The sequence below is a fragment of the Sceloporus undulatus genome, chromosome 5, assembly GCF_019175285.1.
Source record: "Sceloporus undulatus isolate JIND9_A2432 ecotype Alabama chromosome 5, SceUnd_v1.1, whole genome shotgun sequence".
Classification (NCBI taxonomy): Eukaryota; Metazoa; Chordata; class Lepidosauria; order Squamata; family Phrynosomatidae; genus Sceloporus; species Sceloporus undulatus.
Window position 1 is genome coordinate 110,096,545 of NC_056526.1, and position 26,182 is coordinate 110,122,726.

General features: G+C 38.9%; 2 protein-coding genes across 2 annotated transcripts; one reads left to right on the forward strand and one right to left on the reverse strand.

The window, feature by feature from the left end:
• Nucleotides 1-1,002: 1,002 nt before the first annotated feature.
• On the reverse strand, nt 1,003-16,235 carry HSPA14 (heat shock protein family A (Hsp70) member 14). Its single transcript, XM_042469956.1, has 14 exons — nt 16,086-16,235; nt 13,774-13,854; nt 13,598-13,680; nt 11,905-11,953; nt 10,551-10,644; nt 10,365-10,455; nt 8,934-9,038; nt 7,748-7,909; nt 6,762-6,917; nt 5,732-5,834; nt 4,082-4,297; nt 3,127-3,300; nt 2,058-2,128; nt 1,003-1,496 (listed from the first exon to the last, which is right to left on the reverse strand). Exons 1-14 carry the CDS (start codon nt 16,140-16,142, stop codon nt 1,418-1,420), a joined length of 1,521 nt encoding a protein of 506 aa, XP_042325890.1. The 5' UTR covers nt 16,143-16,235; the 3' UTR covers nt 1,003-1,417.
• Nucleotides 16,236-16,394: 159 nt separating this feature from the next.
• CDNF (cerebral dopamine neurotrophic factor) lies at nt 16,395-25,910 on the forward strand. The gene is made up of 4 exons (XM_042469957.1): nt 16,395-16,501; nt 20,087-20,214; nt 20,377-20,518; nt 23,905-25,910. Exons 1-4 carry the CDS (start codon nt 16,411-16,413, stop codon nt 24,081-24,083), a joined length of 540 nt encoding a protein of 179 aa, XP_042325891.1. The 5' UTR covers nt 16,395-16,410; the 3' UTR covers nt 24,084-25,910.
• Nucleotides 25,911-26,182: the final 272 nt, after the last annotated feature.

A 26,182-nucleotide genomic window follows, 5' to 3' on the forward strand; every position in this document is an offset into this window, starting at 1 on the left:
CAAGGTTATCTATAGTGTTTGGTGATTTTCCAGTCCTTTACTATAGAATTTTACATGAATTGTTCAATTGAGCAAATTTTATTAATTTATGGTTTTTATACCCTGCCCTTCAGCCCAAAAGGCTATCAAATGCACCAGAATGCTAGAATGTTAAAGTTTAACATTATTTACATTAGGATTGGTGTCACCCCCATGGACCTTCTCTGATACCATATAGAATCCTCAGTAATGTTACTCACAAATCATAATGCTTGTATATCAGTGGATGCAATGGCAATAGTAATGAGTATCCTTGAAGCAATTCCTGAAAGGTAAAGGAGAGAGACTACTGGTAGTCTGAGTTTCAATGATTTCAAAGTGAGTTTGGTACAAGTTTTACTGATCCCTGTTTATTTCCCATCAACAATGCATTACTGCTAAAGAACTTGTTAACTGTTGTCAATTTTTTTAATACAGTACTATGGCTTTAAAATGCCTGATTACCTGTACATTTAATTGCTCTGCTCTGAGCTTCCTGGCAGCTCAACAGTAGAATCTGGTAAAATTGTTTCAGAATTAACAGAATTGGTTGCAATTACCTTTCTTATCAATACTGCAACGCCTCCATTACTTAATATTGTCCCCACCCACAAAAATGTGTTCATCCAATATCTTGGCTTTTACTACTAATGATACCCAAAATGTAATCCAAGATTGTTTATGTATTAATATATCTTTGTAGATTTATCACATCCCTTTAAAAGAAAGCTGTCCAAGGCATCTCACCACATTCGAACTCTTAAGTTCCACCCTCAAGCCCTACATCTTGAAGAGAACTAGTACGGCATTTGGTTCATGAAAGGGACAAGCATTTCAGAGGCATGGTGGTATCTTTGCCTGCTTCCCCTTCATTTTTGAAACAGATTAGATCTGTTTGACTTATGTAAATGCACTTACTCTTCAGTGTAGTATCTTTAATAACTTTCAGATCAGGTATTCAAAAACAAGTAAATTAGAAGCAGATCAATATAAAACATTACATTTTATTACTATTCACATTAACAAATATTCATTATACTCTCCAATTCATATTCACAAAAGTCAATGCCAGTTACAGCAGGTTAACATCTTGTTTTTGTGCAACTATTCTCATCCTTGTGAGACATACCTTGTTCTACAAACCCCTTCCCTTTATTCTGTGGGTTTTGTATATAATATGCTGATACACATATCTCCTGCACATTTTCTTTTCTGTAGCTCATCACGGAATGTGTATTGTCAACTTCCCCCTTTAAAAAAACTGTGCAGATGCGATTTTTAACAATTGTTCATATTTATTGTACTATAAAATATTGCATCTTCCATTGATACCCTTTTTAAAGATGAATTTGAGGGAACTCCAGCAGTCAGATGGAACCATCTTCATCTGGAATTTGTTCTATGATGCTACTTCCACAGTAATGGCTTCACATTTTCCAGTATCTTGATCAGTGCAGGTAACATGCAATGAGCCATCCCTAAAAAAAAGACAGCTTTTTTTAAATAGTACCAGAAAACCTGTATGGTTCATAGAACATTCCTGATTATAGTGCTATAGAATAGATCATCCTATGAAAGATAAGCCCATCTTAAAAAATTAAGTAACACTCTTCCTGTATAAAAGTAATGGCATAATTCTGAGAAAATATAAAGCTGCACTCTGGTTTCCTAATGAAGCCACACTAAACAGAGATGTGAGGTGTCCCAGAAGAATCTATCCTGCCTAGACAGCATGATCATATCTTTAAGGGAAAGCAAATAACAAGACAGCACAAGATTACAGTAACCAGCTATTCCACAGTTCCAGGAATGACATCTTCCCCTAACCTGGAAGCAGGTTCAAAATTTTGGGGAAAGTATTCACTGAAGAACAGCACAAGGAAACATCTTTCACAGCACTATAATTTGATGTAGTCTATTGCAGCGCTTTTGAAATAAATATTATTCCCAACACCAACAACATTATCATACTGACTTGGATACATATTCCATGTAGTTACTGTGCTGAACTAAAGAAATAGTGTTTTAGTTTCCAGTACCTTTTCATTGTTAAAACAGTTAGAATGTCATGGAGACCACCTTCTTTTACATCTAAATCCTGGAGTACAATCTGTTTTTGAAAAAAAACACAAACAACAGATCTCAGCCATTTAGCTGCCACAACATCAATCAATCTATTTATTTATGGTGACCTGTCAAGTCATACAATAACTTAGATCACATAAATGGAAAGGTTGCATAACATATAAACTGATATAAAAGAGAGAGATTATGTTAAAATAAATTAAAATACAAAAAGGTAAGAATAAAATTAAGTGGTCAGATTAGATTACAACATTGGAGATTTGTTTTGATTACAAAATTATAGATCTAAGTTATAGACCCATTAGTCAGTATTCTCTCAAATTTTAACAGCCTGTGGCAAAAAATTTTGCAACCAGCGGGGTAATATTCACGCATTTGTCTTGCAACAACAATTAACATAAAATAATTCAGAATGGCCTGTCTTGCCTCTCAGCAAGGGGGCAATTAGCTGGTTATGGCACTGATTAAAAAGATACAAGAGAACAAAATATGTGACAGTTTCAACTACTTGCTGTCCACAAGGGTAAAATCAAGCAGAGGTAGGTTTGAAGCAATAACACTGCACTTCGCCTTGGTGAACGAGATGCGATACCTTGGGACAGTTAAATTTTTAAGGTAGAAAGAATGACGAAGGATCCTGCATAATATATGTTTAGGGCACTGAGAGAATCAAGATGAAATAGAATTGGTCCTAAGACTGCAAAAAGCAATGTCCCAGAGCCCCTGTCTTAGCGATTATAGTGCCATCTCATGGCCTAGGTTTATAAGCAGGCATTCTGAAAGACCAATGGAGAGCTGCCATAACATGAAAATGCATTTTAATGAACACAAAGCAGTTCACAATGGGGAAGGGAATTCAATATGCCAAAGATAGCTGTTTTGCTGGTCAACATTTTTAAATGCATATTAAATATATATAAAAAAGTTTGATTGAAATAAGCCCCACTGAACACATCTGGACTTGTTTCCAAGTAAATACGGATATAACACTGCATGGTGAATATCCAACATGTCTTTCTTCACCTGTGCAAACTTGTCATCTTCTTTTACCAGGCTTTTTTCCAGAGACTCGTACAGTTCTAAGCAGACAGAGGAGTTGCTTCCTGGGGCTTGTAGAGTATGCTGCCTTCGAGCGGGCAATGGGGTTCCTGAAGGGAACACCACCATGAATTTGTCTTCCCCTGATTCATCCACTGCCTAGAAAACAGATTTACAGTATTAAAACTTCACACAAACAAACTATGGAGGCAACATTTATTTCAGCTTCCATATTAAAACTAGTTGTTTCTATAGTGTTTTCACTAAAAATGTGACATTACAGTTATGTATCTTTATTCATGTCAAATCTTATGCTTGAAGTGCTTTCTTAATCAGCTGTATTGGGGAGCAAATGCAAATTTAGAAACATCTCAATTTAATGTTAAAAAAAACAGCGGGTGGGCAGTCTTGGCTGTAGGCCATATGTGGCTTCCAAGAGTAGTTTAATTCCTTCCATGCCTGTTTTCCATATTTTACAGAGCAGAAATGACCATTCAGTTGCTTCATGTTTCTAGACTAAAACAGTGGGCCCAAGGTATACATTTCGATGGCAAATTGTGCCCCCAGCAGCTTCTGATGTGTCATTTGCAATGGAGGTGGGTGGACATGAGAGTGGTCTGATACCTTCCAGGAGAGGGAAAATGTCACCTAGATCATCAGAAGTCATGTACTTCTGCTATATAGAATGGTATTTAATTCTATAAAGACCATCAGAACTATTTCAATCAGGGATTTTCCATGAACAAGCTTGCACAATTTTCTTTTAAACTCTTGTTAGAGGTATGAACTTGTTGGATAGATTCTGGATCTCTTAAAACTCAGTATGATAGTGATGAAATGCAGTTAGGTCATCTGAGACACAATACCTCAAGTGTGAGAGAATAATGGAGATAAATGAGATACTTCAGGGAGTGATGACTAGTACGACTCTTATTCTTACCTTCATTAAGATATCTTTTGCCGAACATTCAATAGACAGCATCTCATCATCTAAGAAGGTATTCTCTCTTCCAAGCAGGATCCCAGCTTCTATGGCAGCCCCAATAGGAATGACCTCATCTGGAGGAATAGAGTTCAGTAGTTCAACAGCTGGGAAAAGTTCTTTGATCAGCTGTTGCAGTTTTGGTATACGACCAGATCCTCCACAGAGAACTACCTAGAGGATATTAAAGCATTCATGGGACAACATCAAAGCTTACAACAGATGTCTAATATTCCAATATAATTAACTGAGATTTCACAAGATGTAACCTCAAAATGCTAAAGATTTCAGGAGGATCTTACGCGCACATATGATGGGCTTGCTCGATTTTGGAGAGCTGTGTTTAATGGATATGTGCTACTGCTAATTAAACAGTTGAAAGTGAACCAGCAACAGGTTGACTTACAGTGATCCTATCGTGGGGCTGAGTATCTCTTATCCAAACTGTTTTGGAATATTTGCATATATATAATATATATAATATCTTAGAGACCCAAGTCTAAAAACATCTGTTTCGTATATAGCAGACCCTTTGTATCGGCTATGGTTTGGTTCCAGGACCCCCTCCCTGCCTGGATACCAAAATCAGTGGATGCTCAAGTCCCACTGGTATACAATGGTGCAGTAAAATAGTGTCTTTTATATAAAACAGTAAAAACATGGTTTGCTTTGGGGGGGGGGGGGAGGAGGACGGGGACAGAATATTCTCAAATCATGGTCAGCTGAATCCATGGATGCAGAATCTGTGGGTATGAAGGACTGAATGTTCACTCATGTATTTAGTGTATTTATACCCCGTTCTTTAGCCACAAAGGCTCCCAGAGTGGTTTACAAATGCTAATTTAACAGTTCCTGCCCTCAGGCTTACAAGCTAAAAAGACGTGACACTACATTAGAAGGGAATGGCAGTGGGGAAGGGGATCAGATCCAGCAGATACTGCCAGTTCTTCTCTCCCTCCAAGTCCAAGGTAGTGGCATGGTGGAGCTATAGTAGTCTGAAGGTCATTTTATACAATATTTTTTAGTAATTTTCTGGATGAAACAAAGTTTGTGTGCATTGAAGCATCAGAAAGCAAAGGTGTCATTATCTCAGCCACCCATGGAAAAAACATTTGGATTCTGGAGCATTTTGGATAAGGGATATCCAACCTGTATATACTTACATAGATTACTAACTACTAAGCAATGTAAGTAATTTGGGTAACTTTGGAAGATGATGTACTTATAAAATTGATTGTGTATCTTATATTTCTTTTGCATCTTTTGACTTTTCAAAGTGTTTGTTTTTACTAGGTTTGCACACACATGTCCAACAAGAAAATATTAAGGCCTAAATCTGATTCCTTGCCCTACCAAGTTTCAATCCACTTTTGTCAATGGGAACTTGGTATAGTTCGCATTGAGAAAGTGGACTGAAACTTGGTTCCATTGATTTAATGGAACTTCTACTTTAATTGAGACTAACAACTGGACACAGAGTGATTTTTCATAACTTTATCCATATGAAATAATTTATGCAAATTAATTCTGGCATGTGATATTCCTAAATATTAGTAAAAATAAGACACTCATGTGCCTTAAAATATACAAAATTCTTTCTCTTGTTACCTTATGGATATCATCTGGCTTAAGTCCAGCTTGCTGTAAAAGTTTTTTGATGGCTTCTATACACTTGTGAAAAAGTGCAGAGCAAATAAGTTCAAATCTGGCCCTGTTGGATTTTTTAAAAAAGCAAAATAGGAAAATGAACATATTTCCTCTTCTGTAGGAAATGTTTACAAGACAATTCAATCATATGCCCTGATATAAGCATATGATATCACTACATCAGTATCTTTGCAAGTCAACAAACAATAAAAGATACACACACACATATATAGGGATGCTGTGGCTTAGTGGTTAAGATGCCAATTCTGATGATTGGGAGATCAGAAGGTTGGCAGTTCAAGGTTTGAGTGCTGCATGATGGGGTGAGCTCCTGTCACTAGTCCCAGCTTCTGCCAACCTAGCAGTTTGAAAGCATGCAAATGCAAGTACACCAACAGGTAGCACTTTGGTGGGAAAGTAACAGCATTTTGTGCAGTCATGCTGGCCACATGACCACCAGAGCAGTCCTCGGACGACACTGGCTCTGCAGCTTAGTAATGGACATGAGCATCGCCCCCAACAGTAGGTTATGACTAGACATAACTACCTTTACCTTTATGTGTATATATAGCTTTGATCTATATACTCCTGTGTACCATCACCAACAAATGCCAGTACAGTCTATATTCTGACTTCTATTGTACAGGCTTCAAACTGTATTGATAGGATTTATACTCTGCAACTCTATCCTGACTTCACAACAGTGAGCATTATAAAATAAAACTATGTAACAAAATGATAATGGTTGTCAATTTCATCAAGTCAATCTATAAACAGCTCAAACTGAGAAGGCATTTTCATTTTAAAAATGTAACTTTACTAAAATTATGAAATGCTCCTTTAACACGCTCACTGAAATACCATCATGTAATTTACCTCTCCCCTACACTTCAGGCAGATATAGAATGAGGCCCAAGAATGTCACCTACAGTACTGACAATGAAAACAGAAGAAAATTGCCACCCAAAGATTTAATTACATTTAGGTTTACCTGGAAACATTACAATCAAAATCCAGACCATCATAGAGGGAGTCGACAAAGCAGTTTGCGCTTCCTAGCGTTGATAAAGAGTGCTTTGCAACTTCTGCACTGTTCATGAGCTTCATCATGGCCCTGGGGTTTCCTGTCACATCATATTTATAAGATCTGTTTTGGTTTTTTAAAAAGTGTAATTAACAACCACAGAGAATCAACACAGTCATGTATTTGATTCATATCCTGCTTTTCTCCTGAATGAAACTCCAAATGGCTTACAATATAAATTAAGGCAAACATATATAACAATATGGAGTAGAGATTTTGAAAGCATTAAAATAAATAAATGATAAATTCAATTAAAACACTACTTTTAAACATTAAAACTATTAACACTAAATCATTACATATCAAAAACAGCATATTACTGATCGTGTATCTTAAAAATTAAAAACTGGTTCCCATAATTTCTCTTGTGCTTTAAATGCAAAGCATCATGTACTGATAATAGAAGCAGGTTCTTACAGGAATGTGAAGACTAAAGAAATCTCTCAGCTGTGCAAGCCAATGCACATAACTAAACCTAAAAATAACTTTGCTAGCCTGCTTACCTAAACCTTTTCATCACCTGTAGTTTGAAATAAACAAACAAAAAATATTTTGTCCAAGTATTCCTCTCCAAATCCTTGGAGGCAATTCTTCTTCCCCATAACCACTATGCAAGTGGCATTTTATGTGATTAGGAATTTTTCTCACAATCAGCAAAGGACTTCAAATGTACAGTAACAATCTTTCTTCCACAATACTGTTTTACTGCTGCATTTGTGAAACAGATTTTCTGTGATCTTTAAAAACTATGTCATGTCATGCAAAGTGTTAATAATAAAACTGATGCATTGTACAAACTTTGATAACTATAGGTTTAAATAGGTATTTAGCAGCAACTATTCCTTATTGGACAGTAATAAAACGCAGTATATTTTATATTCTAAGGGGCTTACCTCTGAAATTCAGAAGCTAGATGCTGTGCTAAGGCTTCTGTGAAATAAATACCACCTATGCTGTCATCTGTGTTGGTGGAAAGTACACGATACAGTCCACTGTTCACTTCTATAACTGTGATAGACAGGGATGTTCCTCCAAGTTTGTAAACTAATACATTGCTTCAAAGTGCGAAAATGAAAAATAATCAACTAAGATCATGTGTCTTTGGTCAATATTAGTTATCAAGAAATTACCAGAAGAATTTAAAATACAGTATAAAATAACAGTTCAAAACTGAATTTCAATTCCTTGCCTCAAAATTTAGTTACAATTAATAAGTTTAAAAATGTTGTTGGAAAGGACTTGGGTTTTCTCGTTTGCAGTAGAGATGGTGGCATACAGCAAAGTAGTAACTAATGTAAATCTTGACAAATAATTTTATCATAGCTATTTATATAAATCAGTATGATTAATGGGATCATATGGAATGAGAACACAAGACAAGTGCTTTCTCAGGCAATTATCTGTGTATAAATTACTTGGAAAACTTCCATGGCCAAAAAAGCTTGGTAGGTGATTTTTCAGTGTTAAAGTCCAAAACAGTGACATTTCCAAACTCTGGTTTCAGTGCTTAGTTTAAGAGCAACATGCCCCAAGTTGTTGATTCTTTGCCTGAGTGCTGCTGAGACTGTAAAATTTCAAGACAAAGAACATGTAACACAGTCTCCTGGCAAGATCTCTGAAGCAATTTCCTAGCTAGGAATCTCTTAGAAAAAAATACAATGGCAGATCACTCACTGAAATTCTGGACCCCAACTAAACTGGGGGTGTGCCATTTGCTTCAACATTTATTTATTTTTTACTAAGACCAGAACTAAATGTTTATTGCTGGTGTACATCTGTATTGGTACTAACTACTATGTCAACTACAATTCCATGTTTATTCTTTTCAATATTTTCACAGGCTCAATCAACTTGATGAATCACATTACTGGATGTATGCTAAATAAAGATACATTAAACATTTCCCAAGTTTTATATTAGATCATGTAAAGATTCTTAACTGTTTGTATATCCTACTCCAAGTCTGGAATGCTAGACATTCTTATTAAGACAGTGGCCCTAACAAATCTTATTTCTGTATAAACATGATCAGGACTATACCATACAAATATTTCAATATATTTTAACATATATTGCTACCTTTTCCCACTGGGTGAATCTTGCCCAATTCCATAAGCCAGAAGAGCTGCAGATGGTTCATGAATCAGCCTAAGAACATTAAGTCCAGCTGCCACTGCAGCTTCACTGTAATAAAGACATGATTTTTACAGATTAGTATTTTGTTTCACAATGCTAAACTGTGAAACTAACTAACATATCTTGACTTCACACTAATTAGCAAAGATATTTGTAGTACAGTTGCCCCTCCTTTTTCACAGGGGATTCATTACGGACCCCCTCACGCCTATATTCAATATAGGTGCGGGCGCACTGCAGACACCCCCCATTCTTTCTCCCTCCGTTCATCCCTCGTGCATAAGTGACGGATGCAGATCCGAAGACCACAAGAACAGAGGGAGGACTGTATATTTACACAACTGAACTCATTATATTATATAATTATCTTTTTTCATATTTTGCCAAAACAAGATACACCTTAAGCAAGCTATAGTAGTACATTATTTTAAAAATCACATAAATGTGATGACAGACGACAGTACAGAATCTTACAAATATTTACTTTCACATAAATCCTTTTACTTGGAGCCCACAATTTATTTCATTAAAGCTTTTATATCCCAACATGTCATCAGATCTCTGGGTTGCTTACAATAAAATAATCAGAAACATTTTCAAACTATTTTAATAATTAAAAAGTAAACATAATTTTTAAAAAAGTAAAACAATTTAAATATTCTAAATTCATATTAAATAATTTATCAATTTAAAAAGTTAAAACAAACAAAACAGCTTCATTTATACACCACTTCATACCGAACCAGCAGTGTCTAAGTGGTTTACAACTGTAAGCTAATTGCCCCCAACAAGCAGGGTACTCATTTTAGCGACCTTGGAAGGATGCAAGCCTGACTCGAGCTTGAGCCCTTTTGCTGGTATTGAACTCGCAACCTTGTGGTTTCGAGTGAGCGGCTGCAGTACAGGCATTTAACCCCTGCGCCACCAGTTTTAACCCATGTTTGTTTACAGATTTGTATGAAAACACTAAGCCAGAAGATGTAAATAAAAAGCCAGGTTTTGAATTTCAATGGAATGAAATTAAGGCCCAGTGCAGACGCATGAAAGAAGAAGAGCTCCATCAGGGCTAGCCTGGAAAAAGAAACTCCTCCCTCCATAACTGTCATCTTCTGGCCTGCAAGGGAGTTGACCAGGCAGGCCCAGCTCCATCAGGGCTAGCCTGAAGAAGAGCTCTCCCTCCAGTCCATCTGCCTTGGTCCAGGCCTCGGAGGGAGAGAAGAACCACTGGACTTCATCCCCTTCCACCATCCCCTTCTCCTTTTGTGTTGTGTCTTTTTAGATTGTAAGCCTGAGGGCAGGGAACCGTCTATTATCCCCTCTGTTGCAAGCCACGGCATATAAATAAATACTGTTGTTGTTGTTGTTACTACTCACCCAAGGGCATTCTTCTGCTTTTCTTCAAAGTCAAATGGTACTGTAACAACAGTGTCATTGACATCTGAACCCAAAGCAGATTGAGCAGTTTCTATATATAAAAAGAAACAATGTGTGTAAAATCAAATTCTTTCATAGGACTACTTATCAAGCATGGGAAAACACCACTATATTTGAGCACTGCACCTTTCATCTTACTGAAGATCAATTTTGCAACATCTTCTGGGGAAACAAATTTTCCATCTATTTCATAATTTAATTTTCCATTCTTTTCACTGATCTATAAATGAAAACAAACAGAAGCAAACATGAATCTCTCTCAGCTTATCTGCATCCCAAGTTTCCTTTTAACACGGATGATTTGTAACACAAATATTCTTTCATGTGGTTCAAAAATATCAGTGCGCTCCCTACCTTAACAATGAATTTAGTAACATTTCATGACACAGAAAGTTAAGCACAGTACAGATTTGAAACATAGCACAACTTGTCCAAAACATATCTCGAGAAAACAACAAACACTAAATCATTGCCCTGAGTTTTATAGCTCTTAACTGCTGTAACCTACTATACCACAGAATAACCAACAGCTTTATGTTTGACTGCCATGAACCAAAGCTATGCCCCACAGTCTTTTACTAAGACCAAGAGCAGACCTCTCCATATCATTATTTTGGACTCCCCTAGAGGGCTGCAGCATTATCTTGCAGCTGCTGTTTTGGTAGAACATAAGTGATGTTTTGTTACCTTTGGCCACCATTTAAAGGCAAATTACAACTGTTTTGGGGAGTGGGAGGGATAGCTTACAATGGCCTAATGTGCCCCCAGATGAGTGCTTTTTTAGCTGGAAAAGTGAGGATTTTTTTTGGTCAAAGACAAACTTTGGTAGGAGTTTGGATGGTCCTCCTCTAGAACCAATGTCTGTATTTCAACTGGAAAACTTAATTACAGAACTCCATTCTCAACTATTTTGTGATTCTATCACTGCCCAGAGAGCAGAAGGTTTGAGAATCTTTGCCACAGCAAACATCCCTTTGTGAAACTCTCACTTAGCCATATCACCTCTTAAGCTAAGACACTATCAAGTGAAGTGTGTAGATGAGTGGGAAATGTGTTCAACAAGACCTGGAGGTTCCCAACATTTAAGAGCTTCCACCCTTTTTCATGAGCAGCATTCATGCTGTTGTTGAGTGCCTTCAGGTCATTTCTTACTTACAGCAACTCTATCATGGAGTTTTCTTGGCAGAATTTTGCTCAGACAGTGTTTGCATTTGCCCTCCTCTCTGACTGAGAGTGTGACTTGCCTAAGGTCACCCAGCAGGCTTTCATGGCTGAGCAAGGATTCAAACCTTGGTCTCCCAGTGTTGTACTCCAACACTCAAACCACTACATCACACTGGCTCCCTGTGTATTACATACTCCTGAAAAATCTTAAGAAGCCTTACTTCTTAACAAGTCTTAATGCTATTAGGAAAGATACTAGAGGCATAAAAAAAAATCATGTTTATTAAAAAAATATATGAGGTAGAGTCTTACTTACTGAACATTTGCTTTCTGCAATATATTTTTCAGCTTGAGGATCTCCACAGCTGTCAAAACAAAAAACACATTACAAGATGCCTTACAAACACCAAATACAAAAATATGTTCATTATTTTCATCGTATGGAAATTATGTTCCATGAAGTCCCATTTCAGTCCCTGGTTGAAGCAGCACCTCTGGACTATTTCTCAGCATTTATGTTATTCACAAATATTTATAAACCATATAGATCAGAAGATTTCAAAGTGTTGAACAACAATAAAAAAATTATTAGAACACAATATGTATATTGTCCATAAAATAGACAGATAGGAAATAGGCTCTATAATTCTCCTCCTAGAAAGTTTACACTGGCACCTTCTTTGCTATATTTCTGAAAGCAGGCAAAGACCTCTTTGTTCCAGCAGATCCCAGAAAACCTCAAGAGGAAAGGGCCTGGCATAATGTGCTGGATTTTCTATATTTTTCTGTTTCCACTTTAATGGTTTATATTATAACAGGTTTTAATTTTTTTTGATAGCTTAATTACACATTTTAATACATGCTTTGAATGTTTAGCTATGTTTATTTTAACTGTTGCTGGCCACTTTGAGTCCCAAACTGGGAAAAAGGCAGTATAAAATACAACAATAACAACAATAGACACTGCAGAGGAAAGGTTTGCAAGAATAGTATGTTTTCAAAGTCTATTAAAATATAAATTGTTGGGGTATATCAAATTTCAAAGATGAGAATATTCCACACAGTGATACCATAATGCTAAATGTCCTGATTGACCATGTAACCAATCTCAGGAAGATGTAGTTCCACCAGGAGGGCTTCTTTAGATGATTTCAAGCAGCTGTTTGTCCCACAACAGAGAAGTGATTTCACAGATAACCAGGACCCAAGTTGTTTATAATTTGTACTGGACAAAAATCCCAACAAGTACAAAATCAGAACAAAATAGTTCATGTTCCAGGCAATCATACTGGCCGGTTTTGATATATCTGGAATCCCAACCCAAACAATCACCGTTCTATGACTGTGTTTAAAGCAATAGCAGTTTCCATGTCAGCTGATCAGTAAATGCAATACAGAACAAACCTCTGGATCCAAGGGGGATATGTTCACAAATTTACTGTGAAAACACTAAAATGCAGATAATAGCGAACCCTATTGAAATGAATGACTTTCAGAGGAAGTTGACCACAGAGTCCCATTGGAAGACGTAGAGATTCCTAGAGGGAACATGTCTCTAGGTATTTCTAAGTCCTTCAGCACAACTCTATGGTCAACCTCTGCCAGGATACTACAGAGTCATGCTGGAAGACCTCAAAAATTCCTAGAGAACAATTTTTATCAGACATGGGTAAGTGAAACCATGGCTATCAGTTCTATGCATATAAAGGTCGTACTCCATTTATTTCAGTTTGAATTGTAACAGTGGTGTCCAAAGTGCTGACCCTATGTGAGGCTGACAGTTCAGCACCTTAGATAAGTCATTTAACATTCAAACTAAACCCCACAATGGATTTACCATCAAATGGATAGAGAAGCCACCAATTGCCATTGTCATCAAAAGGTAAATTTTATTTTAGACTTGTTTTAACATCTTATATTACTTGAGGAAAACAGCGAACTTTCAATTTAATAAGTTCATTCAGTGAAAAAAGCATTAAATCCCCTCAAAGTTCAATTACTTTCCATACCTTCTCCCAAGAATTTGCTTCACTTTCACGACTGTGTTTGAAAGATTTCTCACTCTGTTTTGTTTTGCTGCCAGGCCAACAACCTGCAAAACGAGTAAGTGTAAAATATGTTTGTTAAAAAAAAAATACATATGCACACAGAGAAACAGTGTTTTCTTCTGGAATAAAAAAATTACCTCTTCACTATCTGAAAATGCAACAACTGCAGGAGTAACTCTGTCACCAGCATCATTGGCGACAACGTCTGCACGCCCATCCTGAAAAAAAGGAACACTTGGGTTCAGAGCCATTATCATTGACAGAGAAATGGTACACAGCAAGGATGATTACAGCTTGCAATTGCCTAATTTAAACAAAAACCAACACATTCTCTATAGCAGTACTTAAATATGTTGTCCTATACAGCACTGGTAGCCAACTGCAGCAGACCCACAGGGCAATTTTCTCTTAGACCCTGCAGGGGTTGCCTGGACAGGCAGAAATGCATCTCTCCTGAAAAAGGAAAAAACAACAACACCTGGTTTCGAAAAATGGGTACTTTTAATGTTAAGTAGTGCAGAGAGCCCCTGCAACCTATTTAAAACATAAGCTGTCACTTCTGGAGGTTTGCAATGAGGCAGCACATCCTTTTTTTCTGGTTACCAAATAAGTCCGGAGAGGTTAAGGGCTGAAAAACATCATTGGGGCTGTCCTGTGTCTGCATTTTGCCCATTCTTCCTATAGAGGCCAAATTCTCTTCTTAGGCTAGAAACCAATAAACACAACTTTATTTCCAATGTGAAGTTGAAGGCTTTCATGGTTGGCATCCAGTTTTTTTTGTGGGTTTTTTGGGCTATGTGGCTATATTGTAGAAGAGTTTATTCCTGACGTTTTGCCAGCCATAGATGAATGTGAGATGCCAGCCACAGCTGCTAGTGAAACGTCAGGAATAAACATCATGGCTCTTCATATCATTCAGGGCCTGTTTAAGGGCCTAAGACAGTGATGGTGAACCTTTCAGAGGCCGAGTGCCCAAACTGCAACCCAAAACCCACTTATTTATTGCAAAGTGCCATGTCCCTCTGGCTTTCTAGTGACAAACTCTGTGCTGGGGCAATGGCACATGTGCCCACAGAGAGGGCTCTGAGTGCCACTTCTGGCACGCGTGCCATAGGCTCGCCATCACTGGCCTAAGACAACCTTTTCTTGACAAGATTTGTTCAGCAGGGTTTTGCCTTTACTTTCCTCTGAGGCTGGGAGAGTGTGACTTGCCAAAGGTCACCTAGAGGGTTTCCACGGCTGAGTGGGGATTCAAACCCTGGTCTTCGTAGTCCAATGCTCAACCCACTACACCTCACTTGCTCTCACTTGGAAGTTATTTTTGAATAAACATGCACTGGGATAATAGCACTGTCTGAAACACTGAACTCTACATTTTGGTCTCTCTGTTATTATATTTTTTACCTGTTTGATTCATGACTGAGAGAACATTACACATTTTGCTTTACACAGTCCCTTCTGATGAACTCTAATGTGGGATAGTGGTTTGAGAGTTGGACTACGACTCTGGAGACCAGGGTTCAAATCCCAGTTTAGCCATGTTAAACCCACTGGGTAACCTTGGGTGAGTCACACTCTCTCAGCCTCAGAGGATGGCCATGACAAAACAAACAAACAAACAACAAACCTCAGAACAAAGCTTGTCAAGAAAACCCAGTGATAGACAGAAACGACTTGAAGACACACAACAACAACTACAAGATCCTTCTGACTGCTCCCAGCTTCTTCTTGCTGTGACACTTAAGGCAACCCTTTGGCAACCTTTACTATTACACTATTTACTTTTGGCAAGGTTTGCTCATTGGGAGGCTTTGTTGCTGCCTTTCCCCGAGGCTGAGAGAGTGTGACTTGTCCAAAGTCACCCACTAAACAGGTCTCCCTATGGCAGGCTGGTCTTGGCAAGATCTGTGTTCAGCTTTTGCCTTCCTCTTGTGGCAGAGTGGTTAAACTCCAGAATTTTTACTTATGCTCAGTAATAATAATAATAATAATAGTAATAATACTGAAATGAACTGAGGGCAAAGTTTGTCAGGATGAAGGGTTCCAGGTCATGTCAACTTCTCTGCTTTGGAATGTAAAACAATTTTGGAAATGGCTCCTAGCTTATAATGTTAACCCAAATAAAAGGAAGTACTGCATAAAACAATTTTGGAAATGGCTCCTAACTTAGAATTTTAACCCAAATAAAAGGAAGTACTGCATAAAACAGTTTGGAAATGGCTCCTAGCTTATAATGTTAACCCAAATAAAAGGAAGTACTGCATAAAACAATTATGGAAATGGCTCCTAGCTTATAATGTTAACCCAAATGAAAGGAAGCACTGCATAAAACAGTTTGGAGTGTGACTGGCCCAAGCAGAGCGGGGGGGATTCGAACTCGGCTCCCAACGCCTTCTCCCTGAACGTTCTATTTCAGGCCCCCCTCCGAGACACAATGCCCCCCCCGCACCTTATAAACGGCCGCGCAGGCGCACGTGCTCCCCAGGTGGACTCCAATGGCCGCCATGAAGCTGCTGCTGGCTGGGCTGAAACGCTGTGAGGTCCCAGGACCCTCCTTACCCACAATGCACCTCGGGGAAGAGCCAATCGCCGCCCGCGTCCTTTCCTCTAACCTCCCGCCCAATCAGAACAGCGTTGGGGGTGACGTCATTGAGCAGAGCAGAGAGTCGGAGGTTTTAGATAGAATAGAACGTTGGCCCGGGAAAAGGGGCGTGGTTTCTGTTCCCGGGGAGCGTCTCGCGCGCAGGGTGTTTTTTTTTTTTTTGCAGCCAGCCATGCAGTTCCCCCGTTGCATTTTAGGCTTCTTGTTGCTGGCGGTGGCTCTGTTTTGCCTCGCTCCAAGGAGCGCGGAGGCTCAGTGCGAAGGTGAGGGACACCGAAGGGGCCTTGCTGCACCCCTGCCTTGCCTTGCCTTGCCTTGAATGCTATAATTAGCGAGGAGTGTGTGGCCTATTAATAGCTGCATGGCTTAACTGGCTGCATCCACATTGGTGAAATAACTCTTTCTTTGGCTCAAGGCTATGGAATTCTGGGAGTTGGTGTTTCCATCCATCCAGTTTCCAACTCCATCCAGAATTGCTTCCAACTTGGATTCCACAGCCTTGCCCCATATATCACAGTCCCAAGCACACACAACAGTAAAACTGATAAGCACAACACCATGTTGAAGGAATGCCCCAGTTACAGATGAAAGGCAGATTATTAGGCAAAAGGGTTGCCTGGCTGGAACATTTGTCTGGTGGCAGAATGCTATCTGAAAAGGGGCTAGACAAACAGCTGCAACTGCACTGCAGAATTAATACAGTTTGATACTGCTTTAAAGACCATGGCTTATTGCAGTGGAATTCTGGGATTTGTAGTTCGGTGCCACCACAAACTGCTAACCCCATGATTCCATAAAATGGAGCCATGAGCATTAAAGCAGTGCAATATCATACAGATGGAAATGCCATCGTCTTTCCTCTAGATGGCACAAAGGGATCATGATGATCACATTACGCATTTTGTAGCAGAATTTATTACTTTGTGGAGGACAATATCAGTTCTCTGTCAAAAATCACCAAGTGGCTGGCTTTGATTACAGTAGCAGAATAGAAGATACATATTAAGATAAAGTGATATATTAGGATAAGTATTAATAAAAGAGGGAGGGGGATTAGCCTATTTTAGAACGTGAGGTTCAAAGGCAACCAAACTGAGGTCCATGACCCAACAGCTGAAATTAGGAAGAAGGTTTATTTACTAAACGTAAATTAGTAAATGTAGATTTAATTCTTTTTAAAGGGGGGGTATTGTAATTTTATGTATTATATTGTATGTGGACATTTTAATGTCAGCTGCTCTGATTTTCTTGCTACAGGAGAATGGGATATAAATAAAAGTTTTATTATTATTTATTATTATTATTAGATAAGGCCAGGCATCCAACCCCAAAGTTAGTGTTATATTTGCCATTCCAGGTGAGAATTACTATTAGCATAGCCTCTAGTCAGTCATGGCCGTTTTGAAAACCAGAGCAAGTGGTTGAAAGGCAGATGAAAATGATGTATATGAGCCAATTACCAGTAAAAAGGACACTGAACTATACTGAAATAAGTCAATAACTAGTTCACGATGGGTTCCTGTGAGGCAGAGTTGTTGCCACTATGAAAGCAGTCACCTTCATGGTGAGAGACATTCATTGACGCATCAGAGGCGACTTCTAGTCCAAGCAAGGAGCTATGGCCTCCCACACAGATATTTGGGAACACAAGCCACCAGCCAACCCTCCAACCTAAACAAATCATTGAAATTCCAATATGAACCAAGATCTGTCATGTTTCCCCAACTGTTAATAATGTTTGCCTCTGGATGACCATTCCAGAAGTGGCTGGACTGATGTTCCTATCATATTTTCCCATTGGCTATGCTAGCTGGGGCTAAAGACAGTAACAATCCAACCATATCTGTAGTGCTAGAGGTTGGCCACCAGTGCATCATATGCAAACACAGTCAGAAAGACTCACCTTTTCTGTAGAACTAGAGATAGGGAATTGGGAAGAAAAATAAGCACAAGATATTGTTGAATTATTTTTTTCCTACCGGTATGGGAAGAAAAGATCCTAAAGAGTCAAGATACACATCTAAGCACTAAAGTTAGACTCGCCCAAGCAATCATATTTCCCATTATCATGTACGGATGCAAGAGCTGGACAGTAAAGAAACCAGAGAGTAAGAAAATAGACTTGTTTGAGATGTGGTACTGGAAAAAAGTGCTGAGGATATCATGGACGGCTAAAAAGACAAATAGGTCCTTGAAAAGATCAAGCCTTAACTCTCCCTGAAAACCAAGATGTTCAAATTGATGCTATCATACTTTGGCCACATCATGAGAAGGCATGACTCACTAGAAAAGACGATAATGCCAGGAAAGTAGAGGGTAGTAGAAAGAGAGGAAGGCTGCACATCAGATGGATAGACTGAATTAGGGAGGTCATTGACATGACTTTGCAGGATCTAAGCAGAGCAATGGAGGATGGGGTCTTGGAGGTGTCTCACCCACAGGGTCACCATGAGTTTGAGTCAACTCAAAGACAGTTAACAACAACAACAACATAGTAAGAGGAACTATAACTACTACAAGAACATCATCACTGATATTATGATGGAGATCTGTGTTATGCCTGCTGGAGAGCTAATGATTTTGTTTCACATACAGTTTAGAGTTGCCCAGTTGAATCAATGGAACTTAAATAAGTATCGATTCAAGAAGTCCTGTTCATTGATTCATTCATTCATTGGGTCTCTACTTTAGATTAACAATTGGATTCAGCCTATGATTTTTAAAAAGAGGATTATTAGCATGCAGGTAGAATTGGCAGGTACTTCCAACACTTCTCCCAGTGGTGAAATGAAGGGAATCTCACATAATAGTTATTACAGTCGGCCCTTCTTATACACGGATTTTTTATACACGGATTCAAGCATACACGGTTTGAAAATGTTCCAAAAAAGTATAAATTTACCTTGATTTCCCATTTTTTTATTAGGGACACCATTTTGCTATGTCATTATATTTAATGGGACTTGAGCATACACGGATTTTGTTATACACGGGGGATCTTGGAACCAAACCCCAGCGTATAACAAGGGTCCACTGTACTGTGTAAGCGTTTTTGAGGTCTAAATATCCTAAAGGAATCAGATCCCATCTGATTTTGAAAGCTAAGCAGGATCAGCCCTGATTAGTACTTGGATGGGACACCACCAATTAATACCAGGTTCTGAAGGTTATATTTCAGAGAAAGGAACTGGTAAAACCACTTGTGAGTAATCCTTGCCTAAGGAAACCCTATGTATTCATGGGGTCACCATAGCTTGACAGGCAACTTGAAGGCACATACACACAAGCATCTTTGAACACTTCCAGGTGGAAATACATATGAGTGTCCTGTTTTCCTCACAGTCACCCTGAATTTCCTGTATCATCAGAAGCATTTCTGCCTCATTCCACTGATGATCAGAGGTCTGTCCAGGAATCAAATCCCATTCCATGCTCACCAAATGGCCATCATTGAACTATAAAGTCCACAGTACTGGCTTCGCACAGTAACCCAAGTGTGTCCCAGAGGAAAAGGTTATCTTTCTCTGGGACAGAATTTCTATACCACCAGTTGTAAGCTTCAGTGTGTACAGTGACACATGGGGAAGTACCAGTGGGACTGTTTTCAAATCAGATGTGCATATTCTACAAAGATATTGAGGCTGACACTGAAAAGGAGGAGTGGGGAGGAAAAAGCTTCCACTGCAAAACACACACACACACACACACACCATTTCTTGTATGTGAAGCAGATGTCTTCATTTTTTAATGGAGTAACAGATTCCTGTCCGCTGCAGTCAACTTTGCTTTTTTGCTTGTGTGTATGTGTGGGTGGGTGTGCAATTTAACATTTCTTTTTCTTATTACAGTGTGTCAAGGATTTTTGGAAAAGTTTTACAATTCTTTGAAAGAAAAGCATTCAGATTTTTCTGTGGCTTCCATAGAGAAGGAACTGATCAGGAGTTGCACAAACACGAAAGGAAAAGAAAACCGCTTGGTATGCCTCCCTGCTCCATTTCGCTCTCTTTTCTTAACAGTACTTCAGTGCTTTGGTTCAAGCTGTGAGAGCTTGGGGAATGGGAATGGGAATGCCTCTGGCACTGAATTGGTGTTGACATGAAGCATGGTTCCTTTTTCCCTTCTCTGCTTTGTTCTGTAGTGCTATTACCTTGGAGCCACAAGCGATGCAGCTACCAAGATCATTAGTGAAGTCAGCCGTCCAATGAGTGCTCATGTACCTGTGACCAAAATCTGTGAGAAGCTCAAGAAAACGGACATTCAGATTTGTGAACTCAAATACGGTACGGTGAAATCCATGTGCAAACCAAGCAAGAGCAAAGTAAACATGATTGCTCCATTTATGGGGGGCGGAAGGTAGGGGGAAAATTATGTCCATCATGTTTCTGCCTGGTGATTGATGGCTAATTTGCCACAAATTGCATTTTTTCCCTCCAAAACATTCAAATTTATTTTTTTTAAAACCCCACAATTATTGTTTTAGGGTTGTTGAGATTAGGATGGTATTTTAGTTTTACATAACTCAAGCAAGTGGTCAAGATCCTGGTTTACGAGATGTTCATTTATCAAACAGCTACTTCTGCAAAGACTTCTGGGGACCCTTAAGAAGTCTCTGTAGATGACATCCTTGCAGCACATTCAGCTACAGGAAAACAGATACATTCCCACTCATCTCCCTGCTTTCCAGTAATATGGAAATTGCCAGGTTGAGGTAGGGCTGTGCTGCTTACAAGGAAAGTGGGGGCGGGGGCAGTTATTGCATACAGTAGTTGGAAAAGAATTCCAAATTCTACAACAATCAAAAAAGTGACTTGAGGTGGTGTCACTTTTGTTGTTGGTGCTGTGTGCCTTCAAGTTGTCTCTGACGTATGGAGACCCTAAGGCAACACCATCATGCGGTTTTCTTGGCCAGATTTGTTCAGAGGAGATTTGCCATTGGCTTCCCCTGAGGCTGAGAGCATGTGACTTCCCCAAGGTCACCCACTTGGTTTCATGGCTGAGCTGGGAATCGAACCCTGGTCTCCAGAGTCGTAGTCCAACACTCAAATCACTGCACCATCGTAATTCAGTAATAGGATGCTGGGCGATATTTTTATTTCAGTCATTGACAGCTTGTAAATGGGTAGATGCTACTCTGTTCAAGACCAATATATCAGTAATTATCACCTGTGTTGCTAGCTGAATGAAACTTTCTACTTCAGAGATGATATATCAGATACTGGGGAACCACAAGGAAAGACGAGCATCACCATCATCCCTATTATCATTATTATTACTATTAATGTTTTATTTTATTCATTTGCATTTCACCTTTCTCTTGATAATGGATCTCAAAGCAGCTAACATATATAATATAAATTAAAAACAATACCAAATAAATATAAATAAGCAATTAAACAATTAATGGAGTTAAAACATTAAACATTAGAAATATTAAAAGGCACTAAAAGATTATAGCAGTCTTAAAAACAGAACCATAAAGCATTAAAAGCCCAACTTGGGTTAGTTGGTAAAAGCGTGGTGGAAAAAATGTGTTTTGACTTGCTGGGAGAAGGAAAGCAAGGACAGGGCCATTCTGGCCTTCGAGGGAGGGAGTTCCAAAGACTGGGAACAGCAACCGAGAAAGTATGTATCCACCAAACAAGCCTGAGAAAGTGGTGGGATGGCAAGAGGGGCCTCTCCAGATAATCTTAGAGTGCTAATGGGCTCATAAAGGGAGATACAATTTTTCAAATAGCCTGAATCCAAACCATATAGAGCTTCATGGTCAAAACCAGCACTTCGAATTGTCTCCTGAAATGGACACAGACAATGGAGCTCCCTTTAGTGAGTCCTAGTTAGCAACCTGGCTGCAGTTCTTTGGGCAAGCTGAAGTTTCTGAGCACTTTTCAAAGGCAGCCCCATGCAGAGCGCATTAGAGGAATGCAAACGGGATGTAACTAAGGCATGTACAACTGTGGCCAGATTCAACTTCTCCAGGTATGGGTACATTCTAGCTTTAATTGTGTAAAAACACTTCTGGTCACTACTGAAACCTGGGACTCCAGGCTCAGAGCTGAATCCAGGAGTACCTCTAAACTGTGAGCCTACGTCTTCAGGGGGAATATAACCCCATCTAACATAGGCTGAATTCATAGTTTTCTTGTGGGTTTTTTTGGGTATGTGGCCATGTTCATGCCAGCCACAGAAGCTGGTGAAACGTGTGGAATAAACTCTTATAGAAGATGGCCACATAGCCCGAAAAACCCACAAAAAGCTATGGATGCCGGCCATGAAAGCCTTCGATTTCACATAGGCTGAATTCCTATTTCTGGATCTGTCTTTCAATTTACCAAGAGCACCTCTGTCATGTCTGGATTAAGCTTCAGTTTTCAAATCCATAAGCACCTGGACAACTTCAACAGGAAAGAAGAACCCTTAAAATAAACAAAGTCTTGAAAAACACCAAAATCAAGACCCAGCCCATACAAATGAAAACCACCCAGGATCAGGGGGATTTCCTAGCAGACAATGGATCATTAATTAAATAGACACCCTTCCATTCAACAACAGACCATCAAAGAGATTAACATGTAAATCACTTCCTCTCAACCAAGGGTCATACAGTATATATATACCCCACTAACTCCCATGCCAGCATTCTCTGAAGATGCCAGCCACATATGCTGGTGAAACATCAGGAATAAACTCCTCCAGAACATGCCACATAGCCCGAAAACCCCACAAAAAATTATGGATTCTGGCCATGAAAGCCTTCGACTTCACAAGCTTCAATTTATTGCCTCATCCAGTCCATTTTAGCTACCAGGCACTAGTTAGCACACAAACAGCTTCCTTGGAATTAGGTGGAAAGGAGTAATAGAAATGGGTATCATACTGGTGACATCTGACCCCATAACTCCAGATAATCTCTTCTAGGAGGTTTGTGTAGATGTTAAAAAGCACAGAGGACAAAACTGGACTTTGAGGGGCTTCACAAGCCAATGTCCAAGGAGTCAAGCAGGAATCCCCCAGCACCACCCTCTGAATATCCCCTACAAGAAAGAGTGGAACCACTGTCCCTCTATCAGCATGCCTTGCTGATGAAATTCCATAGGTATCTGGCTGGTTATAAGAGACACCGAAGAAGAGAAAAAGAGAAAGTGTCTGAGGATATGTGAAAGAATATTTTGTTCCTCAAAACAGACCAATGTGTTCAGCAATAATAATAACATTAATTGTGTGGCCTTCTTCAGAGAAAGACAATTTAAAAATCATGCTACAGGGGATTCCAAAAAGCTTTTCTCCAGCTAATGCCTGACGAAACCCTGTAAGTTGATTTTCATATTGTTCTCCCTCGAGGAAGACCACACACACACACAGTTTTTTGGCCAAAACAGGCTAGTTCAAAAAAATATAATCCTTTTTTATGCATTCTGAGACTCTCGTTTGTCTTTTTTTTTTTTTTACATCAAATCTGTAGGATGTTCCCAGTCCCTTTTGCTTTTGTTTATTTATGAGACAGTTTGTCCTCTGTAGTATTTTTTGGGAAGATATCTGGAAAAGCTCTTTTTAGTGAGAGTTTGTGCTTTTTGCTGTGGGAAGGGGACTTCATTCTTTGACTTTATTCTAAGACTAGACAAATAACAAAATAAACTGAGCATCTGATGTGGATTATTTGTTTTTACAGAAAGGAAAATTGACTTAACATCAGTAGACCTCTCTAAGATGAGAGTGGCTGAGCTGAAGAAGATCCTGGATGGCTGGGGGGAAGTGTGCAAAGCATGCTTTGAAAAAACAGACTTTGTGGACCTGATCAAGGAGCTTGCACCAAAACATACGGCTTCAACATCCAGAGCTGACCTTTGATGAAGTGGTTCTTGATCCAAGTGCATATCTATCTAACATCTGCTGTTACATCCCTAAACCCATGTGCTTATGAAGTCATGATATGACTTAACTAGAAAGAACAATTCCAAGAAAATTGTATGAAATACATCTTAACAGAAATTCATGGCCCTTAGAAAATTTCTGAGGCAAAACATGATTATAGGAGGCTGAACCAAGGCTTGTCCCCTTGACACAGTCTCTCTGTATGACTGAAATGCTGCTAACAGTAGCTAGTGTTTAAAGGCTTCCTTCTTTATCACCAGTTACACACTAGGTAGACAATGGTAATACATATAAGAGTTTTCCATCTTTAAAATGAAGAAACAAATGATTCGCCTTTGAAATTGTAACTTGAGAATTCTGTGCCCCATGATGCAGACCACACTGGAATGAAATTTCCAGGATGAGAATTCACATCACAATTATTTAATTAGGGTGAAAAATCAAATACAGTATTCAAAACGGAACCTCTTTCTAAAAAAATCTAACAATTGCTTAATAAGGTATGAAACTTGAAAAGTCCAGATGATTTAAATTAAAATAAACTAATACAGAAATACTGTAAACATAAGAATCGTCACATGGATAACTGATTGCATCTTCAGATTTATACTTATTTACTTACTTAAATTTGTGAACATAGAGTCTGAAACGTGATCTCCTGCTCCAGGTCTGATACTTTATCCACCAAAACACATAGGCTCTCTCCTTGGGAACAGCAGTGGCAGTGGTGAAAAATGGTGGCTGGATTTGGCACACACTGTACTATGAATATATATGCCAATATATCCTCTCCTTTGTGAGTTGATCCAAGTTGAAAACCATGATATGAAAGGGACTTTTAGCAAGATAGTTTATTGGACTCCATGTTTGCTACCTTAACAGCCTGTTAATCATTATCATCATCACAGAAGGACTTGCATACTTTTGCTGGGAACACAGTGCCAGAACAGACTGCACGATTTAATGCCAATGCCCAGCTGCAGTCATCAGGAGCTAATTTCATTTTCTTCATGCCTTCCAGACTGCTGTGCCATGATGGTGGTTGGCAAGAGTCCAGAGGTGCTTTATGGCTTGCTGTCTCATGTGACAAGAAGAGAAAGTCCATTGTCTACCTAGTGTGTAACTGGTGATAAAGAAGGAAGCCTTTAAACACTAGCTACTGTTAGCAGCATTTCAGTCATACAGAGAGACTGTGTCAAGGGGACAAGGCTTGGTTCAGCCTCCTGTACTATGCTAGGATCCTGGGCCATTATACATTAAATACAAAGTGAATTTATGGGCCCTAGAGAGTGATGTGTATGCGCTTTGTGTAACTAAGGCTTTCAATGGAGAGGAGCACTTATGGGTATCAGTGCCTTCCCAGAAAATAATACTAGGTTGTAGAATAAACTCCCAGAAACTTCATTGCTATTACTAATGCTCAGGACTTCTAAGAGTGCAACATTTTACAGAGGGAGATCCCTTGGGAGGATCATTGGAGACTACTTTTGTTTTGTTTTGTTTTAAAATCTCTTTTACCTGCAAAGAGCTGGAGAGCTCTTCACCCCTTGGATCAGCTAAAATGCAGTTGGTAGGACCTTTTCTGTGACATCAGCCACATCATGCAGTTTCCTACTATTCCTTTCAAGGGTTTCATCACTTTCCTTAATTTCTGGTCTTATATCACCTTGTGAAGTTTAGATAAGTGTTTAATTCAGATCTCAAATTGTTATTTTTAAAAAGATTAACATGCTGCCATTACTTGTTACATAAAGCAAAAGGTTACACATTACAGTTCTTTGCAAGTAACATGTTACCTTATTTTTTTTAAAAAATCACTTTTTAAATCACAGAAAAATACAAAATTTTTCCCCAAGCGTGTTTTGAAAACAACAACACAATCGCCCGCTACTGACTATATCCCCCAGATTAATGGTGTATCAGTCATGTTGCATTTTAAAAGAAATGAAATTATAAACCAGAGCCTCCAAGCTCTGGTTTATAAAACATAATACATCACTTCCAAGTTTTCCTGGTGAGCCTCATGGCTGAGCAGAGACATGAATTCCCACATGATCCCACAAAATCAACACTGT

Excerpts from the sequence above, each read along its gene's own strand:
- HSPA14 (XM_042469956.1), bottom strand. The coding sequence starts at position 16,142 with ATGGCGGCCATTGGAGTCCACCTGGGGAGCACGTGCGCCTGCGCGGCC. Across the intron at positions 11,954-13,597 it reads AAGCAAATTCTTGGGAGAAG|CTGTGGAGATCCTCAAGCTG; the intron begins GTATGGAAAGTA and ends TTGTTTTGACAG. Across the intron at positions 2,129-3,126 it reads AAGATGACAAGTTTGCACAG|ATTGTACTCCAGGATTTAGA; the intron begins GTGAAGAAAGAC and ends TTTCAAAAACAG.
- CDNF (XM_042469957.1), top strand. The coding sequence starts at position 16,411 with ATGCAGTTCCCCCGTTGCATTTTAGGCTTCTTGTTGCTGGCGGTGGCT. Across the intron at positions 20,215-20,376 it reads AAGGAAAAGAAAACCGCTTG|TGCTATTACCTTGGAGCCAC; the intron begins GTATGCCTCCCT and ends TTTGTTCTGTAG. Across the intron at positions 20,519-23,904 it reads GATTTGTGAACTCAAATACG|AAAGGAAAATTGACTTAACA; the intron begins GTACGGTGAAAT and ends TTGTTTTTACAG.